Source organism: Canis lupus, chromosome 22 (assembly GCF_003254725.2).
Source record: "Canis lupus dingo isolate Sandy chromosome 22, ASM325472v2, whole genome shotgun sequence".
NCBI classification, from domain to species: domain Eukaryota; kingdom Metazoa; phylum Chordata; class Mammalia; order Carnivora; family Canidae; genus Canis; species Canis lupus.
In genome coordinates, this window is record NC_064264.1 from 57581778 (window position 1) to 57605921 (window position 24144).

The window sequence follows — 24144 nt, forward strand, 5'->3', positions numbered from 1 at the left end:
TCAGGGTAATTTTAGATAATGATAATTTTTTTTCTGCACCAGTAGGTATACTGCAAGAAATCGAGACTGATATTCTCAAGCTAATTTAAAGCTTTCAAAATCTAAATTTAATGAGACTTTTTAATAAGTATCTTTTGAAAATTTCTAGAGTTCTTTTTCCCACTGTTCTTTCATATATTCATATTCTAATTTTAAAAAAAGAGTGCTTTATCCATTTCCTAGCTTTTAAAATCTGAAAACAAATTTATTGTAAGTTTTTATTAAAAATAAAAATTATAAATAACAAAGAGAAAGGTGTAGTCTAAGTAATAAAATGATATAAAATCCTGAAGGTAATGATTGAGCTAAATAACTTAATTCTACTTATTCTTGTTAATATACCTCTAATAACCTAAAAGCACTTTATGCCTAAGATTTCTCATAGGAGTATGATTACATGATAAACCTCTAACTTAAGACAGGATGAGTGATTTGCTCTCTTATTTTATTGGAGTTAAATGTTGTTTCATGTTTATTCATCTTATCTGTGAAAATAAACTGAATATTTATTAACAAATGAAACTCTGTGATGGCATTATAGTTTCAAACTTTAGAATCAGGCTAATGTTAATGATAGTGTAGTAATCTCGGTATTAATGACAAAAGTATGTCTAATGGTAAATATTAAAAGAGCAAATAGAAATGTGTGGGTTTTAAAATATTTTTAATGTATTTATCGTGGAATATGTCACATCCTCTGCTTGTTGTAGTTCTAACAGATCACATTTGTCAAGTTCATATCCCCAGCTTCCTTTCCAGAGAAGAGAATATATGATCAACTCTTGGCTGCATGGACTCCCATGTGTCACACTTCTACCTTTTAGGTCTAGTGTGCTAGACTTAAATGTGCCAAAATGGACACCCTAGGTGGCCCACAGTCCTAGAGCCCCGGGTATGACTAAATGTCTAGTCTAGCCTCAGCCCTGGCCACCTCAGAATAGGATGGCTGTCTTAGACAGTTTGCCCATGTTGGTCATGCCAACTCTACCATCAATGTAATCCATTTTCCATGCCTTGTTGGTCAAGAGAGACACAGTGATGGGCTGGTAGAGGACTCTCAATAATCATTTGTTGATTGGTGGAAAATACTTTCACACACAAGAGACAAAGACCAATAATGTGGTGAGAGTTTTGAGTAAATGCAGGATGTAAAAACATCTAATCCAACAGCAAGAAGAATGAACCAGATAAAATAATAACACAGGGAACAGGAAAGTACACACCCATATTATGACTGAGTAAATGAAAATCATCATCAGTATTATATTATATTCTTGCTATTTTATGTTCCTTGAATTTGGAGTGTATACATAATATTATCTTCAGGACAAGAGCAGTTTGAGGTGAGGTGAGGTTATTAGGTGGGATAGAAATAATCACCCAAGGGGAGGAAGTTGAGCTGCTCCTACTCCTTACATAGGTATGATTTAACCTAGACCAAATGCTGATAAATTCTTGGCATAAACGTCTTATCGTGGTGGCTGAATTAACTCATCCAGCCCATCAAGCAACACAATTTAAATTTGTAGACACAGGAGGTCATGAGCTTTAGTCACGAAGATTGAAAAGGATCAGTTGTGTCCATTAGGTTCCTAGTTGTTATTAATGTGAATTTTTCTTCAGGGTTTTTGACTTCCAGTTTCAGTTGTTAGTAAGTGTTAATTTGATTAATACACATCTATATTGTGCTCAAATATATTCAGATGTCAATGTTAACATATAATTCATAAGGAAATATAATTATATTTTAGATAGAAAAAACAGATCAGGGCAGCCCCCCTGGCGCAGCGGTTTGGCGCCGCCTGCAGCCCTGGGTGTGATCCTGGAGACCGGGATCGAGTCCCACGTAGGGCTCCCTGCATGGAGCCTGCTTCTCCCTCTGCCTGTGTCTCTGCCTCTCTCTCGCTCTCTCTGAATGAATAAATAAATAAATCTTAAAAAAGAAAAAAAAGAAAAAACAGATCACAGAGGCTGCACTCACCATTTTCATAATGCAACTATTTATTTGTAAATCTGCCCTTTTAGTAGAATATTTGTAGAATGCCTACAACAAGTTTTACAGTAACCCAGTCTTTGGGAATGTGCAACTATTTTCATCATTTTGACTCTTATTCATCAAGATGAAGGAAGAGTTACACTGAAAATAAAATGACATCAAGTTCAAGCTTAGCTTCTCTGTGATTTTACATTTTACACATCACCACTCAATGAATTTTTTTTATATTTTTTCATTTGTAATTAAATATGCATAGATAGAAAACAAGATTGTCTTTTAAAATGGCAGTACTGTGATTTTATTCCTACTATAAACTTTTAATGCTTTTGGTTTTGCTCTAGGTGTTGATCAATTTTAGCATTTTAAGCACATCAGAATTATTGAAAATGAACAGTTTTCTGTGGACTCATCACCCACTTTTGCTGATTTTTGCATTGTTTCTTATAGATATTGCTGCATCTGAGTTTATTGAAGAAATGCTGCTGAAAGCCGAAGTTGCCTGGGAAGAAAGGGTAAAAGAGCATTTATCTGTCCCTGCCTTGGCCTCCGAGGAGCCATATGAAGAGATCCTCCATGACCTTCCAACTGTCTCCAGCAAGCTGTGAGTGCTCACATCATAGATCATGCTCACTGAGCAGTTGATTATTTTATTTACCATCCCTGCTAACCACCATTTTACAGTCAGTATTAAGACAGACTTGAAACTAAATTGAAGCTGGATGTCAACATACTTACCAAAAAATACTTGTTGACAATGATGAGTTTAGCATAATTTTATGAAAATCCTCTTATTCTTTAAAACATTATTATTTTAGTTATTAGATCAGGTTTGTCACCAGGAGACCAAACATGATATTTTAAACATACTTTAAGTTTTTGGCTAAACAGAATGGTAAGATTTCCAGTGATGATGATGGTGACTACATTCCTAAAGTAGAAAATACAAATATTCACTTTTTTTTCTCTGTGAAGTACAAATCTCAATGATTTCTGGTTGTCTAAAATACCTCTTAAATACTGATACATACTGCAACAAAGATGAATGTCAAAACGTCATGCTAAGTGAGTGAAGGCAGATACCAGAGGCCACATATCGTATGACCCCATTTGCATGAGATCTCCAGAATTGGCAAATCCATAGAAATAGAAAGTATATTAGTGGTTGCTAGGAGTGGAGACAGAGGGCAATGGAAATGACTCTTATTCAGTAAGAGTCTTTTGGGGATAATGGAAATGTTCTAGAAGTAAATGTGCTGCTTACACAAATTTGTGAATATGCATAAAAAAAGCACTGAATTGTACACTTTAAAAGTGTGAATTTTGTGCTGTGTGAATCCTATCTCAACAAAAGAAGGAAACACATAAGCAAAAAATATTTCGGGTTGAAAACAAAATCTGCTCTATACAAGCAGTGGAAGCTTGGTGAAGTTACTTTCTATGAAGAGGTTTCTTTTCTGGCAATGGAGAGTCCTTCTAATACTGAAACATTTGAGGGTCCCCTGAATAAATAACAGCATCTAGGTTCAGACAATTTGAAAAATAATCAAACAGTAGTGATAGAGGTTATATTGGAGGGACATAACTCAATATGGTGGCTGGAGGGGTTTATGATGTACCCCATTAGCAGGCAACTTTAACCAACAAGGTCCAAGGCACCTGAGAACCAGATCAGGTCTCCCAGTGAGGAACCCAGACAAAGCTCACAACAGGAGGAGCAAGCAGGCTCACTCCAGGAATGAGGAGCGAGGAGCTAAGGAGATGCTCTTGGGATTCATCCATCAGAGAATCAGTTCCACTGGCCGGATTTAGTGTGACCTGATTTCCTTTCCCAGGAAGTAGAAAAGATGCTTCCAATGGACACCTCAGAAGGCGGTCGTGCGGAGTACAGGAGCTCAGAGGGAAATTTGTTTCAGTGCTGGTGCCATCACTCACATTCAAACATACTTTTAATTACAAATTACTCTTGATAATTCAAGAGGCTGAAGCTGTGTGTAAATGCATGCATTTACTCTACTTATTACTGACACACATTCATTATTGGATTGGACTTTTCAGCTGTGTTGGAAAGAAGCTTGGTTTTTAACATGTAAGACATTCTGCTAAGAATTTCATGGATTATCATCTGCTATCCTCAAAGCCTTATTAAGCTTCTTTTATTTTCTCAAGATCACAGAGCAGGGTAATGACAGATCAAGATTCATAGCCCAGCAATCTTACCCAGATCGCCTGCTCCTGCAACACATTCGCTCTCCTGTTTTCACAGGTGGAAGAAAAATACTATCGCATTGATGTGGGAGATAAAGGAAAAAGGCCATAGAAATAAAAGTTAGAGTCCAGGGATCCCTGGGTGGCGCAGCGGTTTGGCGCCTGCCTTTGGCCCAGGGCGCGATCCTGGAGACCCGGGATCGAATCCCACGTCGGGCTCCCGGTGCATGGAGCCTGCTTCTCCCTCTGCCTATGTCTCTGCCTCTCTCTCTCTCTCTCTGTGACTATCATAAAAAAAAAAATTAAAAAAAAAATTTAGAGTCCAGTCAGGAATGGTTAACAAAATAAATACCAAGTGACCCCAAACCAATGGTTAAAATAGGTTGATATTCTGTTTATATTATTATATTGACTGAACTGATACCCCCAGAATGAAAGGAGTAATACACACATTTGCTGTGGAAAAGTTTTATTTTTCAAGTGTTGATATTAAAGTCAATACCCAGTATTTTCCATTTTAGTTTCCAAATTACCTGTGGGCTTTCCAGGTAAAGAGTTGTTAAAATATAGACAGATTTCAAGTTTGAGTTAAAGCCAAATTCTTTCCTAATAAGTTATTTTGGATAAATACTAACTTATCCATGTATCTATAGTTTTGTCTATGTCTTCTGCTTTTAAAAATGTAAAAAAAAAAAAAAAAACTACCAATTTTCTCAAAAAAGTATTTTTATGTATATTTTTTATATTGTTGATTCAACAATATGTTTTGAACAGATTAATCAGTGGCCTATTTGTTCTACATGATTAAATATAATTGGTTTGATTACACTCTCTTTTATTGACTTTGAGCAAAGCTTAGAAACTTTGCAGTGAGTTTTTGTTGAATTTCGACCTGCTTTTTCATTGTAGTCCACTTTTATCTTTCTTCAGAGATAGAACTGCAAATTAAATCAGGGCACCTGTGGCTCAGTCAGTTAAGCATCTGCCTTTGGCTCAGGTCATGATCCCAGGGTCCTGGGATCGAGTCCCACATCAAGCTCCCTGCTCTGTGGGGAGTTGGCTTCTCCCTCTGTTCCTTCCATCCACTTGTGCTCTCTCTCTCTCTAATAAGTAAATAAAATCTTTTTTAAAAAAGGAAATTTAATCAAAGAACAACCGAATCATATTTTTAACTATTTTTTAACTCTGAAAAAAATTGCACGTAGACGGGGCTAGTTCAAAGTTAACAACTAAGTACATTTGTCAAATGTGTTTTATAATTTATAATTTTGATAGACTTTCTGTTTTTCATTGTCCTTAGAGTGTTATAAAGTAAATATGAAGGAGGACACAAGATAAAATAACAAGGAGGTACAGTGCAGAAATTATACTCTGTATAATTGCTCTTCTGAACTGTGCTTTTGTAGCAGGAGGACAAATATGGACACTCAATTTTCTCCATAAACAAACTCATAAACATTGTAACGGTCAAAATTTTTTTCTAAAGCTGGTAAATGTGTGTATTGTTAAGAAAAAAAAAAGAGCACTTCTTTCTTTGAGTGTATCTGATACCACAATGGTGATTGGTTTGGACAACAAACTTATGGAAACATGTAGGAGATTTTTCACATGCCACTCTTTTTTTAAAAAATATTTATTTATCTGTTTGAGAGAAGGTGGAGAGAGCACAAGAGAGCAGGGAGGGGGTGGGAGAGGGAGAGGGGGATCATCTCAAGCAGATTCCTTGATGAGCAGAGAGCCTGAGGCAGGACTCGATCTCAGGACCCTGAGATCAGGACTTGAACTAAAACCAAGAATCAAATGATAAATAAATAAACAGACGCTCAGCTGACTGAGACACCCCGGCACCCCTAACATGCTATTCTTTTGATAGAGAACATAGATGAAATGAATCTGAGCACTGGCTTGACTAACAGAAAACACAAATGTATTTCTTCCTCAGATCTCTTGTGCATGATTTACAAACAGGATTTCTTCACACACCAGTTGTTGCAGCCAGTGGTTCAGCCCTGGTGTTCCAGAGGGTTTGGTCCTGTCTCTCTCGTCACCTCAGTAGGGCTGAGTTTCCCCCAAACTGTTTCTATTTGTTCCCTCCATTAAAATAAATGCTATTCTGTGAAAATCCAGGTTGCCCTCATTTAAACCCAGTGCCTTCTCGAATGCTTTGATAATCTGAATTTTTCAATGTGAAGCCCGCTCTTCAGCTGTTTCTAGAAGTTCCTCAGCTTTAGGGGGGGTGAAGAAGGAATTAGAACAAAATAAAACTCCAGGGAGAAGGGGAAAGAGCAAGCAGGAGTTGCCACATTGGTTGGTTTTTCTTCAGGTGGGAGAAGCGTAACAAGAAGCTCACTGCTCCTTTCAGCTCATTACTTTGCCCAAGAAAGAATAGTGCAAACTATTATAAGAGATGTGAGATTGGAAAAAACTTAATGGCCTTCCCTTCTTCTCCATATAGTCTGATGTTTTTCTTCAGAAAGGCTCTGCCCACCGTCAATAGGCAGCCCTCATCCTGAGGACTTAACTTGCATTACCACATCGGAATTATCATTGCCAATTTCAGTGTTAAATCCAACTTCCTCTTTCTTGCTAGAATAACTCACTCCTTTCACATTATCCTAAGATATATTTTACTAAAATTTTAAGAAATAATTGAATAGTTTCTGATACCTCAGCATACAAGTCAAATTCCCTTTCCAATATCAACTCCTACGACTTGTCCTGTAAGGATTTGTGTGCTAGATTACACACGAGTTAGTTAGAATAAGCACGTCACTCATGCTATGGCCCACTGTGAGCAGCAACCCTTTCTTTAATCAAGAGGAAATTCCTATATTATTGAATTGTTCCATATTCCATGTTTCTTAAAAATATATTTTATTTATGTATTTGACAGAGAGAGAGAGAGCCCAAGTGGGAAGGGGTGGGGGAGAGGAGAGAGAAAATCCAAAGCAGACCAAGGGCTGAGTGCAAAGCTGGACACGGGTCTCGATCCCAAAACCTCAATATCACAACCTCAGCTGAAACCAATAGTCAAATGCTTAATGGACTGAGCCACCCAGGCACCCCATATTCCATGTTCCTAAGATATCTTCTATTACATGAGCATTATTAAGGTGTCTGTTGCCTCACTTTCAAGTTTGTGTCTCAAAATGAGCAGATTAGATTTAACCAGAGTCCTCTCAGCTACTACCTTCCCTGTCTGTGAAGCTTTGAGGCTTCCCCTCTCTGCTTCAAATTTGCAGCAACTCTTGTCATACTTGACCGCTGTCCCCCCATCTGTTCTTTCTTGCCTTCTTGCTTCCTCTCTGTGCAGTTTTTCGTGTCCTGACGTAGACCTCAGGGTCGAGTGTACAGTGACTACCATTGATGAGACAGCTTTGACAGAATGTGCCCTGTGGTGTTTCAACATGGACATGCACTCCTAGGGTCTGTCATCACTGAAAAGTCTGATATGTCCCAACGTTTTGTTCGAATACTCTTTTTCACGGGGTCCTGGTTGAATCTGCAGCAATTCTGCATAGTACCTGGTGGGGAGGAGTTGCTCACTGAACAGTTGTGGGGGTTCACTGATTCATGGGTCTTGTGTCGTGACCGGACATCAGGACTTGTGCAGAGTGTTTACATGGATCATCGCATTTAATCTGCAGAACAACACAAGTACGCTCTTTCTTTCATTTTGTGGTTGTTGTTGTGAATTTTTAAAATTTGGGTATCATTGACATACAATGTTACATTAGTTCCTGGTGTACAACACAGTGATTCAACATCCTATATGCTGTGCTCACCGCAAGTGTAGTTTCCATGCGTCGCCTTACAACACCATTATGGTATCATCCACCATATTCTGTGTGCTGAATCTTTTATTCTCATGACATTTTTTATCTTTATAAGTTTTTAAGTTTAAACATATTGACACATACAACACAAATGCTTTTTAAAAAATATTTATTTAAATCTAATTTAGTTAACATACAGTATGAGTTCCAGAGGTAACACAAATACTTTGGGTTCTATCCCTATGTTATACATCCCTGTCTGAGAGTCAGAACTTAAGTAACTTGACTCATGTCACACGTACCCACTCTCATATTGTTTCAGTGAGGTGGTCATTTTTATTTGCAATTTGAAAACTTCTAATTTGGCTTGAAAGAGGAGATTGCTGACTTGAGTTTCCCTGTTATAGCCAGTCAGCTTTAGGTGCAGAATAGTGCCAGTTTAGCATAAGTGTATCACAACCTAAGAAGACAGTCTGTTATTAGGAAAACATTTCCTTTCTACAGAAATGAGAACCATGAAGGCTCCTTGCAATCTAGTTGACCGCTGTTCCACTTTTAAGCTAAAAGCTCAAGTCAAATGGAACAACATGGAGCCATTATTTCCCATCTTTCCATCATATTATTCATCAAACCCTTGGTCTTGTTCTGAATGTCTACATGACTCCCAGAAGCGACCTGTGAGGCCACATACTGTAGTCACTATGGACAGAGACCCCAGAGCCACACATCCTGGTTTGGGTGCTGGCTTTGCACCTGCTGGCTCTGTGACTTAGGCAATTTAGCAAAGTCTTTGCCACATGTCCCCTCAAGTGTAAAATGTGGGTGCTGTAAAGCATTTATTCGGTCCTTTCTCCTTGCTTCCTGGGAAGGGAGATGCTCAATCCTTGCCATAGGACTGCCTCTGTTGTGGGGGATCCCAAGATCCCTGGGATCTCACTTGAATTTATGTTAACAAGGTGCCCCAGGGTGGGGGCTGGTCATGGCAGAAAATCCAATGTTGTGATTAAATGACTGAGCTGTGAGCAGCCCGGCCTCTAGGAGGGGAGGAGGACAGGAAGCCGAGTTCAGTGATGGAGTCCATCATGCTTAGAAACCAAACCTCAAGGAAGACTGTGCCAACAGAGGTTGGTGAACACCTCTGCATACCTGGAGGGTGATGTGCCCTGATTCCCACACCTCACCTTGAGTGTCTGTGTGTATGTTTGACCCCGATTCGGACCCTCCCTAAGAAAGCTGTCATAATAAGTATAGTCCATTCCTGAGCTCTGTGAGTTGTTCTAGAGAATTATCAAATCTGAGGGAGATGTGGGAGCCCCAGAACTGATAGCTAGTTGGTCAGAAGTGTGAGTGAGCATGGAGACTCCCAAACTTGTGGCTGTGTCTGAAGTGGGTGGGGGGTGGCAACCCTGCCCTGAACTTGCGGGGTCCGTGCTATAGGTAGTCAGGGTCAGAACTGTGCTGTGGTACACCACAGGGTGACAATGATGGTGGTAAGATGTGGTTATTCTTGATGACTCAGTGACTTAATATTTCTGAAACACTTAGAGCACTATCTGGCTCACTGTGATACTACATAAGTGCTTGAGAAATGACAAAAAGAAAAGCAGATGTTTTTCATTAATCTGTGAACTGTCAGCATAATCATCTAAAGAATAAAAACCTTCTAGCTATAAGCTAAGACAATAGAATTAAGCTTTCATTTGGTGTTTTCAAACTGACCATACAGAGACAACCTTATTTTCTAAGCAACTGGAAAGAAAAATCCAATCCCAGAGAAGACCAGTTTTGAGGGGGAGCATCCTTTGATTAGGTTGCCTGGGGCTGGCTCTCCAGGGCTTGAGTCATGTGGCATTGGGGATGGAGACAAGATGTGACTGGGAAAAGTCTGGAATGAGGCAGAACTGAGCAGGGCTGGGGATACAAGGACAGGTGCTGGACGTAGGTGGGTCCCAAGGCGCATAGGCCAAGTGGCCATCAATAAGGAGAAATAACCTGTGGGGCTTTGTAAGAGGCAGAGTATGAGTATGCAATGTGTTCTTGATCTCAGTAAAACCTGAGACTCACAACAGTCTGGGAATAGACGATATGGAAAGCCTTACATTTTTTGAAACAAGCCCCATGTGCATTTATTTAGAAGCAAGGCAGCTGTGGCTACACAAGGATTTCTACTATGGCCTTTGTTGCTCAATGAGAATAAACACGATTTGCATATCAGTGAAATTTCAGTAATCATTTCCATTGATCTTCATTTAAATTCCATGACTTAGGGTGAAATGACGTAATTATCTAGCTTCGTTTTATGGAAAAACAGAAACTGGGAGGTGTGACAGACTTATGGGGATAGTGGGTTAGTAGCTGCGATTAGAACCACAGTCTTTGCATTCTTTGTTCATGCTCCCCAACCTAAGGTGGGAACAGGCTCCGGAAGATTGTCTTGAGTGTCTTCCTAGACTCATGGTGTGCACTGTCTTGGCATACAAATCTATATAAAAAAAATGGAGTTGCAAATGAGGGACATAGCCTTTGACCCATGCCTCAACATCGTACCTGGGGGCTTTCTTTATAGAAATGCCTCCTAGTAATTTCTGCCAGGACGCTTGGATAAGCAATACTGAAAAGTGCATTTTTACTCTTAGACCTGTAGGGACAATTGTGCTATAGGCATTAATTTCCTTGCTCCTGATGGTTGAACACCACATCTCTGGTTATTCCTGTGAGGCAATTGTTCTTCTACATTTACTACTGACCTTGAATGACCTGAACATTTTCAAAATCAGCACAAGCTTCAGTGACCATTTTCAGTAAAATAACATCACCCAAGATAAAGTCAGACCAGACTCCAAGCCCTTGATTCTTCAGAGTCTTTGGAAGCTTTGTATTACAAAGTCTTGATAAAGCCGTCAATCACTTCCATGTGAATTTGCAGGTAAAAATGGATTCTGTGGTCCAGAGAAGGACAGAGAGAAATGTCACACAATACAGGGACATAATGAGACCTTGAGAATTATTTAATCTGATTTCCAATTTTAAACCATTTATGCTATCCCTCAAACATGGTTGGATAACTAGTTGGTCTTCCCAAGTTGGTTGAAAATTAAACTTGGGTTAAGGTGAAGGTAGAGAGAGGGTGAAGGTAGAGGGAGATGTTTCCATTTCTATTCATTTTCTTTTCCTACAGTTGAAGCTGCTCCAGAGATGGGAACTCACTACCTTTCAAAGCAGCATATTCCACTTACCACCATTTTCTTCTCTTTTTATATTATATGCTGAGAGTGTACACATTCACTTTGCACACACTGTGTGCACACATGTGCATATGTTCTCCTGCTTGCTCTGATAAGTAAGTTTTACCAAATCCTATCAAATTGACTTACTAAAAATGTCTGAAATGCAGATTATTATTTACTCAAATGAATGATGGTAATGTTTCACATAAATTCATCAGATACCTATTCAGAAAAATAAATTATGCTAGACAGTCACTTTTCACAGTATAACATGACATATTCACAGAGTTGCTACATTCAACTCATTTTAAGTTAGATTTTTAAGATTTCTTTGCAAATACCTGTTGAGAACTACTAGATAAATATAGAATGTCTTAAAATAGTGTCATTTCCCGCTTAACCATAAGAGAGACACATTGACTTTTTTTTTTAAAGTAGGCTTTGTGCCTAAGATGGAGCCCAGTGTGGGGCTTGAACTCATGACCCTGAGATCAAGACCTGAGTAGAGATCAAGAGTCAGAGGCTTAACCTACTGAGCTACCCAGGCACCTGACATTTTTGTTTTTTAAACACAAGTAATATTTTACCAAAGTTTTTTTTAATTTTTTTTTTTTTTTTTTTTTTTACTTTAAAAACTAAAGTCATTTTTTGAGGGGGGGGAAGATATTAATTAACTCAAAGCTCTCCAAGAACTATTTCTTTCAAAATTAAACTTTGGATCATTATTTTTTAGATTCAGAAAAGCCCAAATTCCCTATAGTAAATAATTTATGTAGCTGTGTTCTTAGGGTTAAAATTGAGAACTATCTATTCAGTACATTACTTTACCACCAAAATAACTGGGTCACATATGCCATTCTTCCCATTTGAATCAATGAGAGTTTTTTCTTTGTTGGCTTAATATATCCCAATATAGTCAATTTTGCTTGTTTTCTATAGTTTTCTAAAATTGCCATAGTCATACTGGGCAATAATTGTCACTTTTGATAGTTATATTTTATTACATTCCTGTTTCCATTTTCAGAAATAAAATCTCAGTTCCTACAGGAATATTTTCTCTGCATGAAATGCCTTTTATGTTTATAGAAAAAGTACATCTTGAATAAATCCAGTAGAGTTCACAAATTGATTGCCTGCTGGTATAGTCCCATGCAGTTTTATCCACGGTCAAGTTAAAGCAGTCTATCCCCAGTTTTACCTAAACTGTCCTTGGATGGTTGCTTTTCATTTTCTTTATGATTGTGGAATTTGCTTTACCAAAGCCTTTTTTTTTTTTTTTTAGAAAATATACTTTTTCAATCCTATTTTTATTCTTTTTCATTGATGAATTTGTATTCCTAATACTTTTTTATATAATCAAAATAAAATTTTCTCATGGAGGAAAATTTGGAAAATGCAGAAAAACATATAGAAGCATGAAAAAACTCACTCATGTCCAAGAAAAGTTATACCAGAGAAATTAAAGATGAAACGAAGACTTTATTCAAGACTATTGCAATGGGGGAGAAAGAGCAAACTTAACTCTGGATACAAAAGGCCAGGGAGCTTTTAAATGCTGGGATGAGCTTGTGGAAAAGCCTGGGGAGATGTTAGCAGGAAGGCTGATCCTAGTGAGGAGGCCATCCATAGTTTGCTAGCTGGTGCTTAAGGAAATGAGGCTCCTTTCTTCCCACAGAGACCAGGAGACTGGGGCTCCTTCTGTCAATCCTGATGGTTACATTCCAACAGAATGGCTCTCAGGTCCTTGAGAAGGACATTGCAGGATTGTAGAATATTGGGCAGCCCAGATGGCTTAGCAGTTTAGCGCCGCCTTCAGCCCAGAGCCTGATCCTGGAGACCCGGGATCAAGTCCCACGTCAGGCTCCCTGCTTGGAGCCTGCTTCTCCCTCTGCCTATGTCTCTGCCTCTCTCTCTCTCTCTCTCTCTCTCTCTGTGTGTGTGTGTGTGTCTCATGAATAAATAAAATCTTTAAAAAAAAGGATTGTAGAATATTTACATCTCAGAAGGATAAAGAAAGAATTTACAATGGAAAGTTCTCTAAAATAAGCACTCTAGCGCTAACAGTCTAGAGTTAGGGAGGAGCCTGTCCAAAGTTGAGCTAAGGTGAGGGGTCTGTGAAATCCATCGTCATCAGTAGTCCATGTTTTTTATGAAACTACTCTTAATTTGGTTTATTTCTTCTTATCCTTTATATGTTTCTTTTTCTTTATCGAATTCTCTCTTTTTTTATTCATGAGAGACACAAAGAGAGAGGCAGAGACATAGGCAGAGGGAGAAGCAGGCTCCCTGAAGGGAGCCCAATGTGGGAATCCATCCAAGGACTCCGGAATCACGCCCTGAGAGGAATGAAGGCAGACGCTCAACCACTGAGCCACCCAGTCATCCCTCTTTATTGAGTTCTTATTCTCTTTATATAACTGCATCTTATTTTTTAAAAAATCTCATATAATAAATATTTTGTTATGGTTGATAAACACTTAAGGAGTACTGAAAAAAAGAGCAATGGTTACTTAAAAAGTATTGCCTTTTGTAGAAAAAATAGCATTTTAATACATATTCATAGGATACAAGTGGATAATTGGTGAAAATTTACATAGAAGTTATCTTATATGAATGCTGTTAACCGCAGTGATTATGAATGCAATGTATTTCATTTCAAAAGTGGGAAAGAAATCTAAAGAACAGTTGTCCCATAGACCTTTAAAACATTTTCACATGCCATCAGCCAAGGTATCTGTTTTGTATTTTCTTATAAAAAGTATGTGTAGGACAAATATGTTGCCATTTGATTCAGTTACATTACTTAAAATCATTTTTCTTATATGAATAAGAGTATTTTTAACTAGTTACAATTATTGTTAGTAATAGATTTATGATATTATATATTATCTTACTGAGTGTGTAAGTGATTTTTAAAGATGTAGGTGAGAAAGTGTGTGAACTTCTTCTATGTAGTAGCATCATCGACCTGTAGGGCTTGGCATACGCTTAGATACTGTCTCACCTAACCCCTGCATTTCCAAAGGTGAAATGTGGCCCAGAGACGTCGAAGGCTTATAAGGTCGAGTGGTTGCCAACTTGAGGTAAAAACTGACTTAGGGGTGCCTGAGTGGCTCTGTCAGTTAAGTATCTGACTCTTGATTTTGGCTTAGGTCATGGTCTCAGAGTCTTGAGATCAAGCCCCACATTGGGCTTCCTGCTGGGTGTGTAGCCTGCCTAAGATTCTCGCTCCCTCTCCCTCTGCCCCTCCTCACCCTCTCTGTCTCCCCACTCTTAAAATAAAACAAAACCTGATTTAGGATGAGGTCGCTGTTTTCCTGGATCAATCTTCTTTCCAAGTGCACCTCTGGGTTGGAAATAAAATAGAACCTGCTATTAACCCTGTGATTAGATTTGAGATAGGAAAGGAGTATTTTAGCTATTTTAGTAAACTCACTGTTTTTTTCCTTTTAGAAACCCTTTATAATTGGTGATTTTATGTAATTTCTACCTGACTAGTCACGTCACTGCTTTCTTCATTGCTTTACACCCAAACACCTGATATAGTATATGCAGAATCTCTCTTTAATTTTTCTTTAAGACTTCCTGACAAAGCAGAAAAAAAACTGGTGATTGATATACAAGGATAGATAAGTAAAGAAATATTTCAGTAGGCGTGAGGGTGGATTCTGGAGGCAGGCAGTGTGACCCATGGTTAAGAACACAAGCTCTGCATCTCAAGGGGCACCTCCACTCCTGCCTCACTGTGTCCACAGCCAGTTCTTCTAGTCTTTGTCTCCCCAGTGTGCTCATCTATAAAACAGGCAAAAAAGTACATATTCCTTATAGTGCTGGTAATATAAGTTAATATGTATAGAATTAATATATAGAGAGTACTTAGAATGGAGATTATCATGCCTTAAATTCTATATAATAATTACAATGTTTTATAGGTGGTCCACTCAGATTATAGAAAATATAGGGCAACTGCAATGGTATTCAAATATTTGAAGGGTTCTCATGTCAGAGAAGCATAGGACACACCTTGGGAGCTCCAAGGAATGGTGAATACAAGTTGGAGCAGCAGGCATTATTTCACAGTTGCTCATAGAAGAAATAAGGCCTCTTTGAAGTTATGAATGCCTTATCACTCAATGGTGTTCAAGCCCTGGATATGAAATTTTTATAAGCATTAAGGCATTCTCATTTTATAGTGAATTTTTAAAATTAATAACTATGTTATTGGGAAAGACAGTCTGCCATGGGCCTTGGGCGCCCTCTGGATTGTTGCTCAGTGTGTTAGACCACAAGGCATATGTAGTTAGTCACACAGGCCATCAGATAGCTCAAGGAGACCACTGAACAAACTCCAGGAGAGGAGCACTGGCTTATCTGCTGCTAGCTCCCCAAAATAATTGACTCCTGACCAGGTCTCTCTCCTCCAACACAATACAACTGCATGTGTAGATGTCCATGTAGGTCTGCCCGTGTTGGCCCCTCCTACCCACCATGGAACACAGTCAAACATGAACCCTTGGATACTATGTGTGGCATGAGTAATGAGGTGCTCCATCTCAGATCCAGGAATCCCTTGTCTTCTGCACCTATCCATGAAATAGTAACAGGCTAACTTGTTAGTTTGTAAATAGAGCAAAATTCTTGATGCTTCGCAGTGTGGGGCACAAACATAACAACTACTTAAATTGCCTGCTTATTACTGTGGTCACTGTGCTATGCCTTTTATGCACATCATGGTAGAAATCCCTCCCTGTGGGCCTTTTTTACAGATTGGTTTTAGAGAGTGCTTCTCTCACTTGGCCAAGGTGGCAAAGCTGGAAGCTCTTTATCTCTCCTTCTATTCTGAATGAGAGCCTTACTGGATAAAGTATTCTTGGCTGCATGTTCTTCTCATTTAGGATCCTGAATATATCCTGCCAGCCCTTTCTGGCCTGCCAGGTCTCTGTGGAGAGGTCTGCTGTTAATCTAATATTTCTCCCCATAAAAGAGATTTTTTGTCTCTTGCTGCTTTAAGGATCTTCTCTTTATCTTTGGAATTTGCAAGTTTCACTATTAAATGTCAAGGTGTTGAGTGGTTTTTATTGATTTTAGGGGGGGATCTCTCTATTTCCTGGACCTGAATGCCTGTTTCCCTTCCCAGGTTAGGAAATTTTTCAGCTATGATTTGTTCAAATACATATTCTGGACCTCTGTCCTTTTCGGCATCCTTGGGAACCCCAATTAAATGTAGATTTTTCCTTCTGAGGCTGTCATTTATTTCCCTTATCCTATCCTCATGATCTTTTAATTGTTTTTCTCTTTTTTCCTCAGTTTCCCTCTTTGCCATCAACTTGTCTTCTACATCATTCACTCGTTCTTCTACCTCGTTAACCCTCGTCATTAGGACCTCTAGTTTGGATTGCATCTCATTTAATTGATTTTTAATTTCGGCCTCATTAGATCTAAATTCTGCAGTCATGAAGTCTCTTGAGTCCTTTATGGTTTTTTCTAGAGCCACCAGTAGCTTTATAATTGTGCTTCTGAATTGGCTCTCTGACATCGAATTGTCATCCAAATTTTGTAACTCTGTGGGAGAAAGGACTGTTTCTGATTCTTTCTTTTGAGGTGAGCTTTTCCTTCTAGTCATTTTGCTCAGTGCAGAGTGGCCAAAAACAAGTTGTACTGGAAAAAGGAGAAAAAGAAGAGAAAAAAGAAAAAAAGAAAAAAGAAAAAAAAAGAAAAAAGGGTGGGGGAAAGCAAACAGAAAACAAAAAACAAGGGGGATATCCTCTGATTCTATATACTGTAAATACCTCGACTTCCCCTGGAACTTTCCAGTGCTGTTTAGTCAATGACTTGCTCTTCCCCCGTCCTTCCAGCTGGTCTTCTGGGGGAGGGGCCTGCTGTGCTGATTCTCAGGTGTGTGCACCTGGGGGAGCTGCCCAGCCCCCTGCCTGGTGCACTGCTCTGTGAAAGTTGTTTATCCTGGGATCCCTGGGTGGCGCAGCGGTTTAGCGCCTGCCTTTGGCCCGGGGCGCGATCCTGGAGACCCGGGATCGAATCCCACGTCGTGCTCCCGGTGCATGGAGCCTGCTTCTCTCTCTGCCTAGGTCTCTGCCTCTCTCTCTCTCTCTCTCTCTGTGACTATCATAAATAAATAAATAATTAAAAAAAAAAAGTTGTTTATCCTGTTTATCCAGTGAGGCCACTGTGAGGCTCAGTGGGGGTTGTTTATCCTGTGAGGCCCCAGGAGGAACAACCACAGGGGCGGCGGCCAGCTCCCCAGCCCTGGAGTCAGCTCCGCAGTAACTCCCGCAGCTCCCAGTCCGCAGGGGCCTGGATGCTCCGGGGCCGGGGCCGCGATCTGCACAGCTCGGGGCGCCGGGAGGCAGGAGCGTCCTCGCTGTCCTGTGCGCTCCCGGCCTCCGCCTGGCCCTGGCCTGGGGGGAGGCCGGATCCTGGGCTGTGTCCCCGGGCCCTGGGCTCCGGGGCCTGAGCTGCTGGAATCGCTCTCCTGGCTGCGCAGCCCCCTACGTGGAGCCGCCGCCCGAGCCCTTCCGAGCTGCTCCCGGGCCTCGCGGGGCGCGCGCTGCAGCCCTTAGGGAGCTCGGCCGCGGGGTGTAGCTGCTCTCCCCGGGGCGCAGGTGTCTGTTAGTGTCCCAGGGAGCCCGAGGGCATCCCCGCCCTCCTGGGGTCCTGCTCTAACTCCCTGCGAGCCCCTTTCTGCCCGGGAAGATGGGTGAAGCTCCTGCTTCTCCCCACGAGGCTTCCCTGTCCTGGGGACACTCCCCCCGGCCTTAGCCCGGCTCCTCGCGGGGCCCCTCCCCCTTGGATGATGCTTTTTGTTTCTTTATTCCGACCACCCACCACCCCCCCGTCTTCCTCCCTTGATAGAAGCGTGAACTCTTCCCACTGTAGCATTCCAGATGTTCTCTCTTTAAATCTCAGGCCGAATTCATAGGTTTTCAGGATGATTTGAAAGTTATCCAGGTAAATTTGGTGGGGACAGGTGTCTTGGGGACCCTACTCCTCCGCCATCTTGCCCCCTCCCTTCCCAAGGTGGCAAAGCTGGCATCAAAGTGTGGTTTTCTGACGGACATGTATGCTCATTGCAGTCTCCTTCACCATGCTGCCTCTTGACACCCTGTACCCCTGTACCCCTGCCTCTTCACGTACTTCAGTGTCTCCTCATTGAGTAAAACATCATCATCCAGAGCTCAAGAGAAGTAAAACTGACTTCACATTTCTATAAATATGTTCTTTAGCTATTCCTCAGGCCTTTCCTGGCACCAGTGTAGCCCATTCACTAGTTTTATTTTATCCACACTTTCCTAGACTCTGTGGTACAGTGGGAAGCATAAGACCCAGAGACAGGCTGTAAAGCAGTGAAACCTTGTGGTTACTGAAGGAAGTCCTTCAGATTACTCCCTTCCTCCCCTATCAATGTTAGTCTACCAAATCATTCTATATACAGCGGCGGGAGGTTGAAATAAAAAATTCATTTATAATGGCATACAACATCAGAATAAATCTAACACATTATTTGCAAGATCTTAATGCCAAAAGTTACAAAAATATGGACAGAAATAAATGATCAAAATAAATGGGGAGATATATTGTGCATACAGATGACAACATTCAACATTGTAAATATGTAAATTCTCCCCAAATTGATTTATCAGTTGAGCAGAAAGCTAATCAAAGTCCCAACAGGCATGTTTATAAAAATTCACAAATAGATTTTACAAACTATTTGAAAGTGCCAATGATCTCGAGTAGCTAAAGCAAAAAACAAAAAAACAAAAAACAAAGCTGGATGAGTCAAAGTATTTGATTTCAATTCTTACTGTGCAGGTACATTAATCAGACAATGTAATATTGGTATAAGACTAGACTGTTGTATCAATGGAATACAAAGGAACATCCGAACGCTGACACACACATATTTGGTCAATTGAGTCTTAACAGACGTATCAGATAAAGGTAGTATCCAAGATCTACAAAGAACTTATTAAACTCAACACCAAAGAAACAAACAATCCAATCATGAAATGGGCAAAAGACATGAAGAGAAATCTCACAGAGGAAGACATAGTCATGGCCAACAAGCACATGAGAAAATGCTCTGCATCACTTGCCATCAGGGAAATACAAATCAAAACCACAATGAGATACCACCCCACACCAGTGAGAATGGGGAAAATTAACAAGGCAGGAAACCACAAATGTTGGAGAGGATGTGGAGAAAGGGGAACCCTCTTACACTGTTGGTGGGAATGTGAACTGGTGCAGCCACTCTGGAAAACCGTGTGGAGGTTCCTCAAAGAGTTAAAAATAGATCTGCCCTACGACCCAGCAATTGCACTGTTGGAGGTTTAACCCAAAGATTCAGATGCAATGAAACGCCGGGACACCTGCACCCCGATGTTTCTAGCAGCAATGGTCACAGTAGCCAAACTGTGGAAGGAGCCTCGGTGTCCATCGAAAGATGAATGGATAAAGAAGATGTGGTTTATGTATACAATGGAATATTCCTCAGCCATTAGAAACGACAAATACCCACCATTTGCTTCAAGGTGGATGGAACTGGAGGGTATTATGCTGAGTGAAGTAAGTCAATCGGGGAAGGACAAACAGTGTATGTTCTCATTCATTTGGGGAATATAAATAATAGTGAAAGGGAATATAAGAGAAGGGAGAAGAAATATGTGGGAAATATCAGAAAGGGAGACAGAACATAAAGACCCCTAACTCTGGGAAACGAACTAGGGGTGGTGGAAGGAGAGGAGGGCGGGGGGTGGGGGTGAGTAGGTGACAGGCACTGAGGGGGACACTTGACGGGATGAGTACTGGGTGTTATTCTGTATGTTGGTAAATTGAACACCAATAAAAAATTAATTTATTAAAAAAAAAGGTATCCTAGATAATTGGCTGGAGAAAGATGTTCCTTTCAAAAATGATGCTGGAACATTTGGACAGCCATATGAAAACAATATACCCCGACTTGTAGAGAGCACCATACACAAAAACCACTCACAACTCATCATAGACCCAAATATAAAATATTAAACTATAAAGTTTCTGGAATGAAACCTAGGAGAAAACATTTCTGACCTTGGGTTAGGAAATGAATTCTTAGATAAGATACAAGAAGCCCAAGGCATAGGAGTAAAAAAAAAATATTCTTTGAAATGCACTGTAAAGAAAGTGAAAAAATAAGACACAGACTGGGACAAAATATTTGCCACATATATACCTGACGACTTGAAACCAGAATATATAAAGACAATATTCTGGCAACAAGGATGTGAACTCACATTTTACCAGAGTAGAGATTTTCATGTTGAATAAGCACATTAAAATGCAAATAGAAACCACAGTGAGAAGCCACTAACATACCTACTGAGAATGGATTTAAGAAGAGAGAGAGAGGTATTGGCAAGAACACAAAGCAAGTGAAATGCCCACATGATGCTGATGGGAACACCGCTTTGGCAACAGTTTGAAGTTTCCTCTAGGTTTTTCACCAAGATAAATGAAAGCATGTGTCTGCCCAAACACCTGCACACAAATGTGTACAGAAGCTTTATTCACACTTGACAACAACCCAAACCCAAATGTTCGGTGAATGGAGAGCCCAAGAATAGTACATTCTACAGTAAGCTACCACTCAGCAGTAAAAAAATCAAACCATTGGTGTAGATAGCAGCATGAATGAACTAAAAAACATTATACTAATTAAATGAAGTCAGACACAAACAGCTCCATGCTCTGTGATCCCTTTTTTTTTTTTTTGTGATCCCTTTCATATGACGTTTAAGAACAGGCAAAACTGTACTGAAAGCAATAGTTATCAGTGGTTGCAAAGGGCAGGAGGCTAGTGGAGGGAGACAACGGGTTCCACAGAGCAGGCACAAGGATATGGTTGGGAGTGATAAAAATCCTGTATATCACTGGTGACGTGGGTTACACACACACATATATCTATTCAACCATTTATAACTAAATATATGTATTCGACGTATACAAGTACATGAACACCTCCAGAAAGTGAATCTTACAGCATGTAAATAGTACCTCAAGAAACCTGAATTTTTTTAAAACCAAGAAGTTCATTTAAGCATTAGTTAGAATCACAAGTTCTATTGTAGAATACATGAAATGGTTATGTTTCTATGTATTGCCCTTGATTAAATATGTATTCCTGCTCATCTGGTAACATTTAGGGAAATGCATTTTTAAATCTTACTAATAAAGTGTTAAAGTACAAATTAAACATTTAGACTGTGCTTATTTTTTATGGACATTACGCATTAATGGTTTTCTTTTGGCGATGATGTCTATGGAACAACAAAAAAATGAAGTAGCTTTTATTTTTTTGCCTAGTTTGAGCTATAATGAAGTGTAATGAGTTATTGTTTGCAATCTTGCAATCCTTGAGCACATCATTCCTCTCTAATTCACTATTATTATTTAATTAGAAACTCTATCGCCCATGATCCTATAACATTTTAAGTTGTATATGAACGATATTTTAATTAATTGTATAATTTGTGCCTTCACTTGTTTGCAATTCACTTTCACATGTAAATATCTTGCTTAATTCGGTCATGGTTCTGCCTTAGCTTGTAAATCACATATTGACTTGTCTATTATAGTCATATATACATTTCTAAATATTTTCTTCTCGGATTGGAGTATGTTTTTCTTTTAACGTTGAAACTGAATGAAATGTAAAACTAATAGAAAAGTCCACAGATTCCCCATTGATTGTTTTTTTTTTCCCCTACTGTGTCAAGAAATGGTTTCTTATCTGAATAAAACAACTTTCTATAACTGAGCCGTCCTGTTGTGGTCATGTGTGATTAATACGGCGATGTTAGCAGAAGACTAATTATAGTATTGATTATTTTCTGTAGCAGTCCCCTGGTGTTGCCAATTGCCAAGCAAGACAGTATGTTGGAAAAAGACATTATGTTCAAAGATGCCACAAAAGGTCTATGCAAGCGACAGTCTCAAGACAGCATCCTTGAAAATGCTACTGTGAATGGCTCCACCAAACCTGAGCAGGTGAGGACACCTTTACTGCATGTTTACTTATTCTGTCATGCTTTAAAATCCAACATTTCAAAACCGAACACTCACAAATGTCCTTTCAAAGAAAAATTAATGAATGCAAAGGTTAATATTTTTTTTAAATTCCCATACTATAAACTGTTATGATCTTACACTGACCATTAACAAACATAGCTGCTCTGGTGTTGTACAAGGATTTGAATTCTATTTATGTCTTGACTCATACATCAGGAATGTAAACTTACCCAGAATGCTAATTTTTGAGTATTTCCAGTCATGTCTTTAGTCATCATTTTGATTATTATGTAGAGTATGCTTTGTGTTTCCTTCAAAGATCCAAACATTCTACATAACCAGAGGAGAGGAAAATCGATCACTAGGAGTCATTTATGAAAAGTATCTGTGGTGGTGTACTGTGTGTGTGTTCCTGTATATCTGTACGTGCCCCAGTGCCTAGGTTATGGGAGATCACTTTGATGAGCTTGGGCTTATAGAAATTAGTGTATTCCCCTAGAGAAATAAATGATTTTTATATGCTTCGTGTTTTATCAATGGCAGACTAATTTTATAAAAGTCAGAGTAATTCTTGAAAATGTTTGGTTTCACTGTAACTAATTTTGAATATTTTAAAGACATTTTACCTAGATTTTCTAAGACCATCTTTTCAGGATTTAATGTTAGTTTCATTGATTTTTGTTATTTCAAAATAACTATTTTGTTACTTAAAAAACTATAATTTTTTGTCATCTTGAGATACTTTTAAATTTAAGTAGATGTATTTGCCAGCTTATGCTGCCATAACAAAATACTACAAGCTGAGTGGCTTAGGCAACAGAAGTTTCTTTTTCACAGTTCTGGAGATTTGAAATATGAGATCAAGATGCCAGCTGGTCATATTTCTGATGAAGGTCCTCTTCCTGGCTGCTTTCTCCCCATGTCCTTGCATGGGGGGTGGAGTGTAGGTAAACAGGGAGAGAGACAGAGAGAAGAACGGACTTTCTGGTGTTTCCTTTTTTTTTTTTTTTTTTCCTGGTGTTTTTTATAAGCACGTCAATCCTATGGGATCATGGCCCCACCCCTATGACCTCCTTTAACCTTTATTACCTCCTTAAGGCCCCATCTCCAGAGTCACACTGAGAGCCTCCACATAAGAATTTGGAGGAATGCAGTTCTGTTTGCAGTAGGCAAATTGAATGTTAGGTAGGATTTAAGGCAGTTCTTTCTTAATTTTCTTAAGAGTCTCATGAGTTTCCTCTAACTTTAAATGCATAGTACTGAGTGGAAGATGCCAATCTGAAAAGGATATATGCAGTATGATTCTAGTATTTGACATTCTGGTAAAGGCAAAACTACGGAGACAGTAAAAAGGTCACTGGTTGCCTGTAGCTGTTGGGGGGAGGGATGAATAGGTGAAGCACAGAGGATTTTTAGGGCATTGAACAGGCTTCGTCTGATTTTATAGTGATGCATACATGTCATTACACATGTGTCTAAACCCACAGAATGTACCAGAGTGAGCCCTCATGTAGACCATGGACTTGAGGTGACGGCAATATGTCCATGTAGGCTCAACTGTAATGAATGTCATCCTTCTGGTGGGGAGTATGAGTAGTGGGGAAGGCTGTGCATGAGTGGGGACAGGGGTGTGTGGGAAATCCCTGCACCTTCCTCTCAATTTTGCTGTGAGTCTGAAACTGCTCTAAAAAAAATTAAGATCTTAGGGGCACCTGGGTGGATCAGTTGGTTAAGCATCCAACTCTTGGTTTTGGCTTAGGTCATGATCTCCGAGTCCTGAGATAGAGCTCATCATCTGGCTCTGTGCTCAGCAGGGCATCTGCTACCCTTCTTC

The 24144-nt window shown here is 39.6% G+C and overlaps 1 protein-coding gene across 1 annotated transcript in view; it reads left to right on the forward strand.

Annotated features, from left to right (window-relative positions):
* The window catches only part of MYO16 (myosin XVI), a 481094-nt gene that overhangs the window by 145597 nt on the left and 311353 nt on the right, over window positions 1–24144 (forward strand). The window contains exons 9-10 of the mRNA XM_049099266.1: window positions 2483–2636; window positions 22139–22289. Coding sequence (XP_048955223.1) covers window positions 2483–2636; window positions 22139–22289 — 305 coding nt within the window. The remainder of the gene's footprint in view (window positions 1–2482; window positions 2637–22138; window positions 22290–24144) is intronic.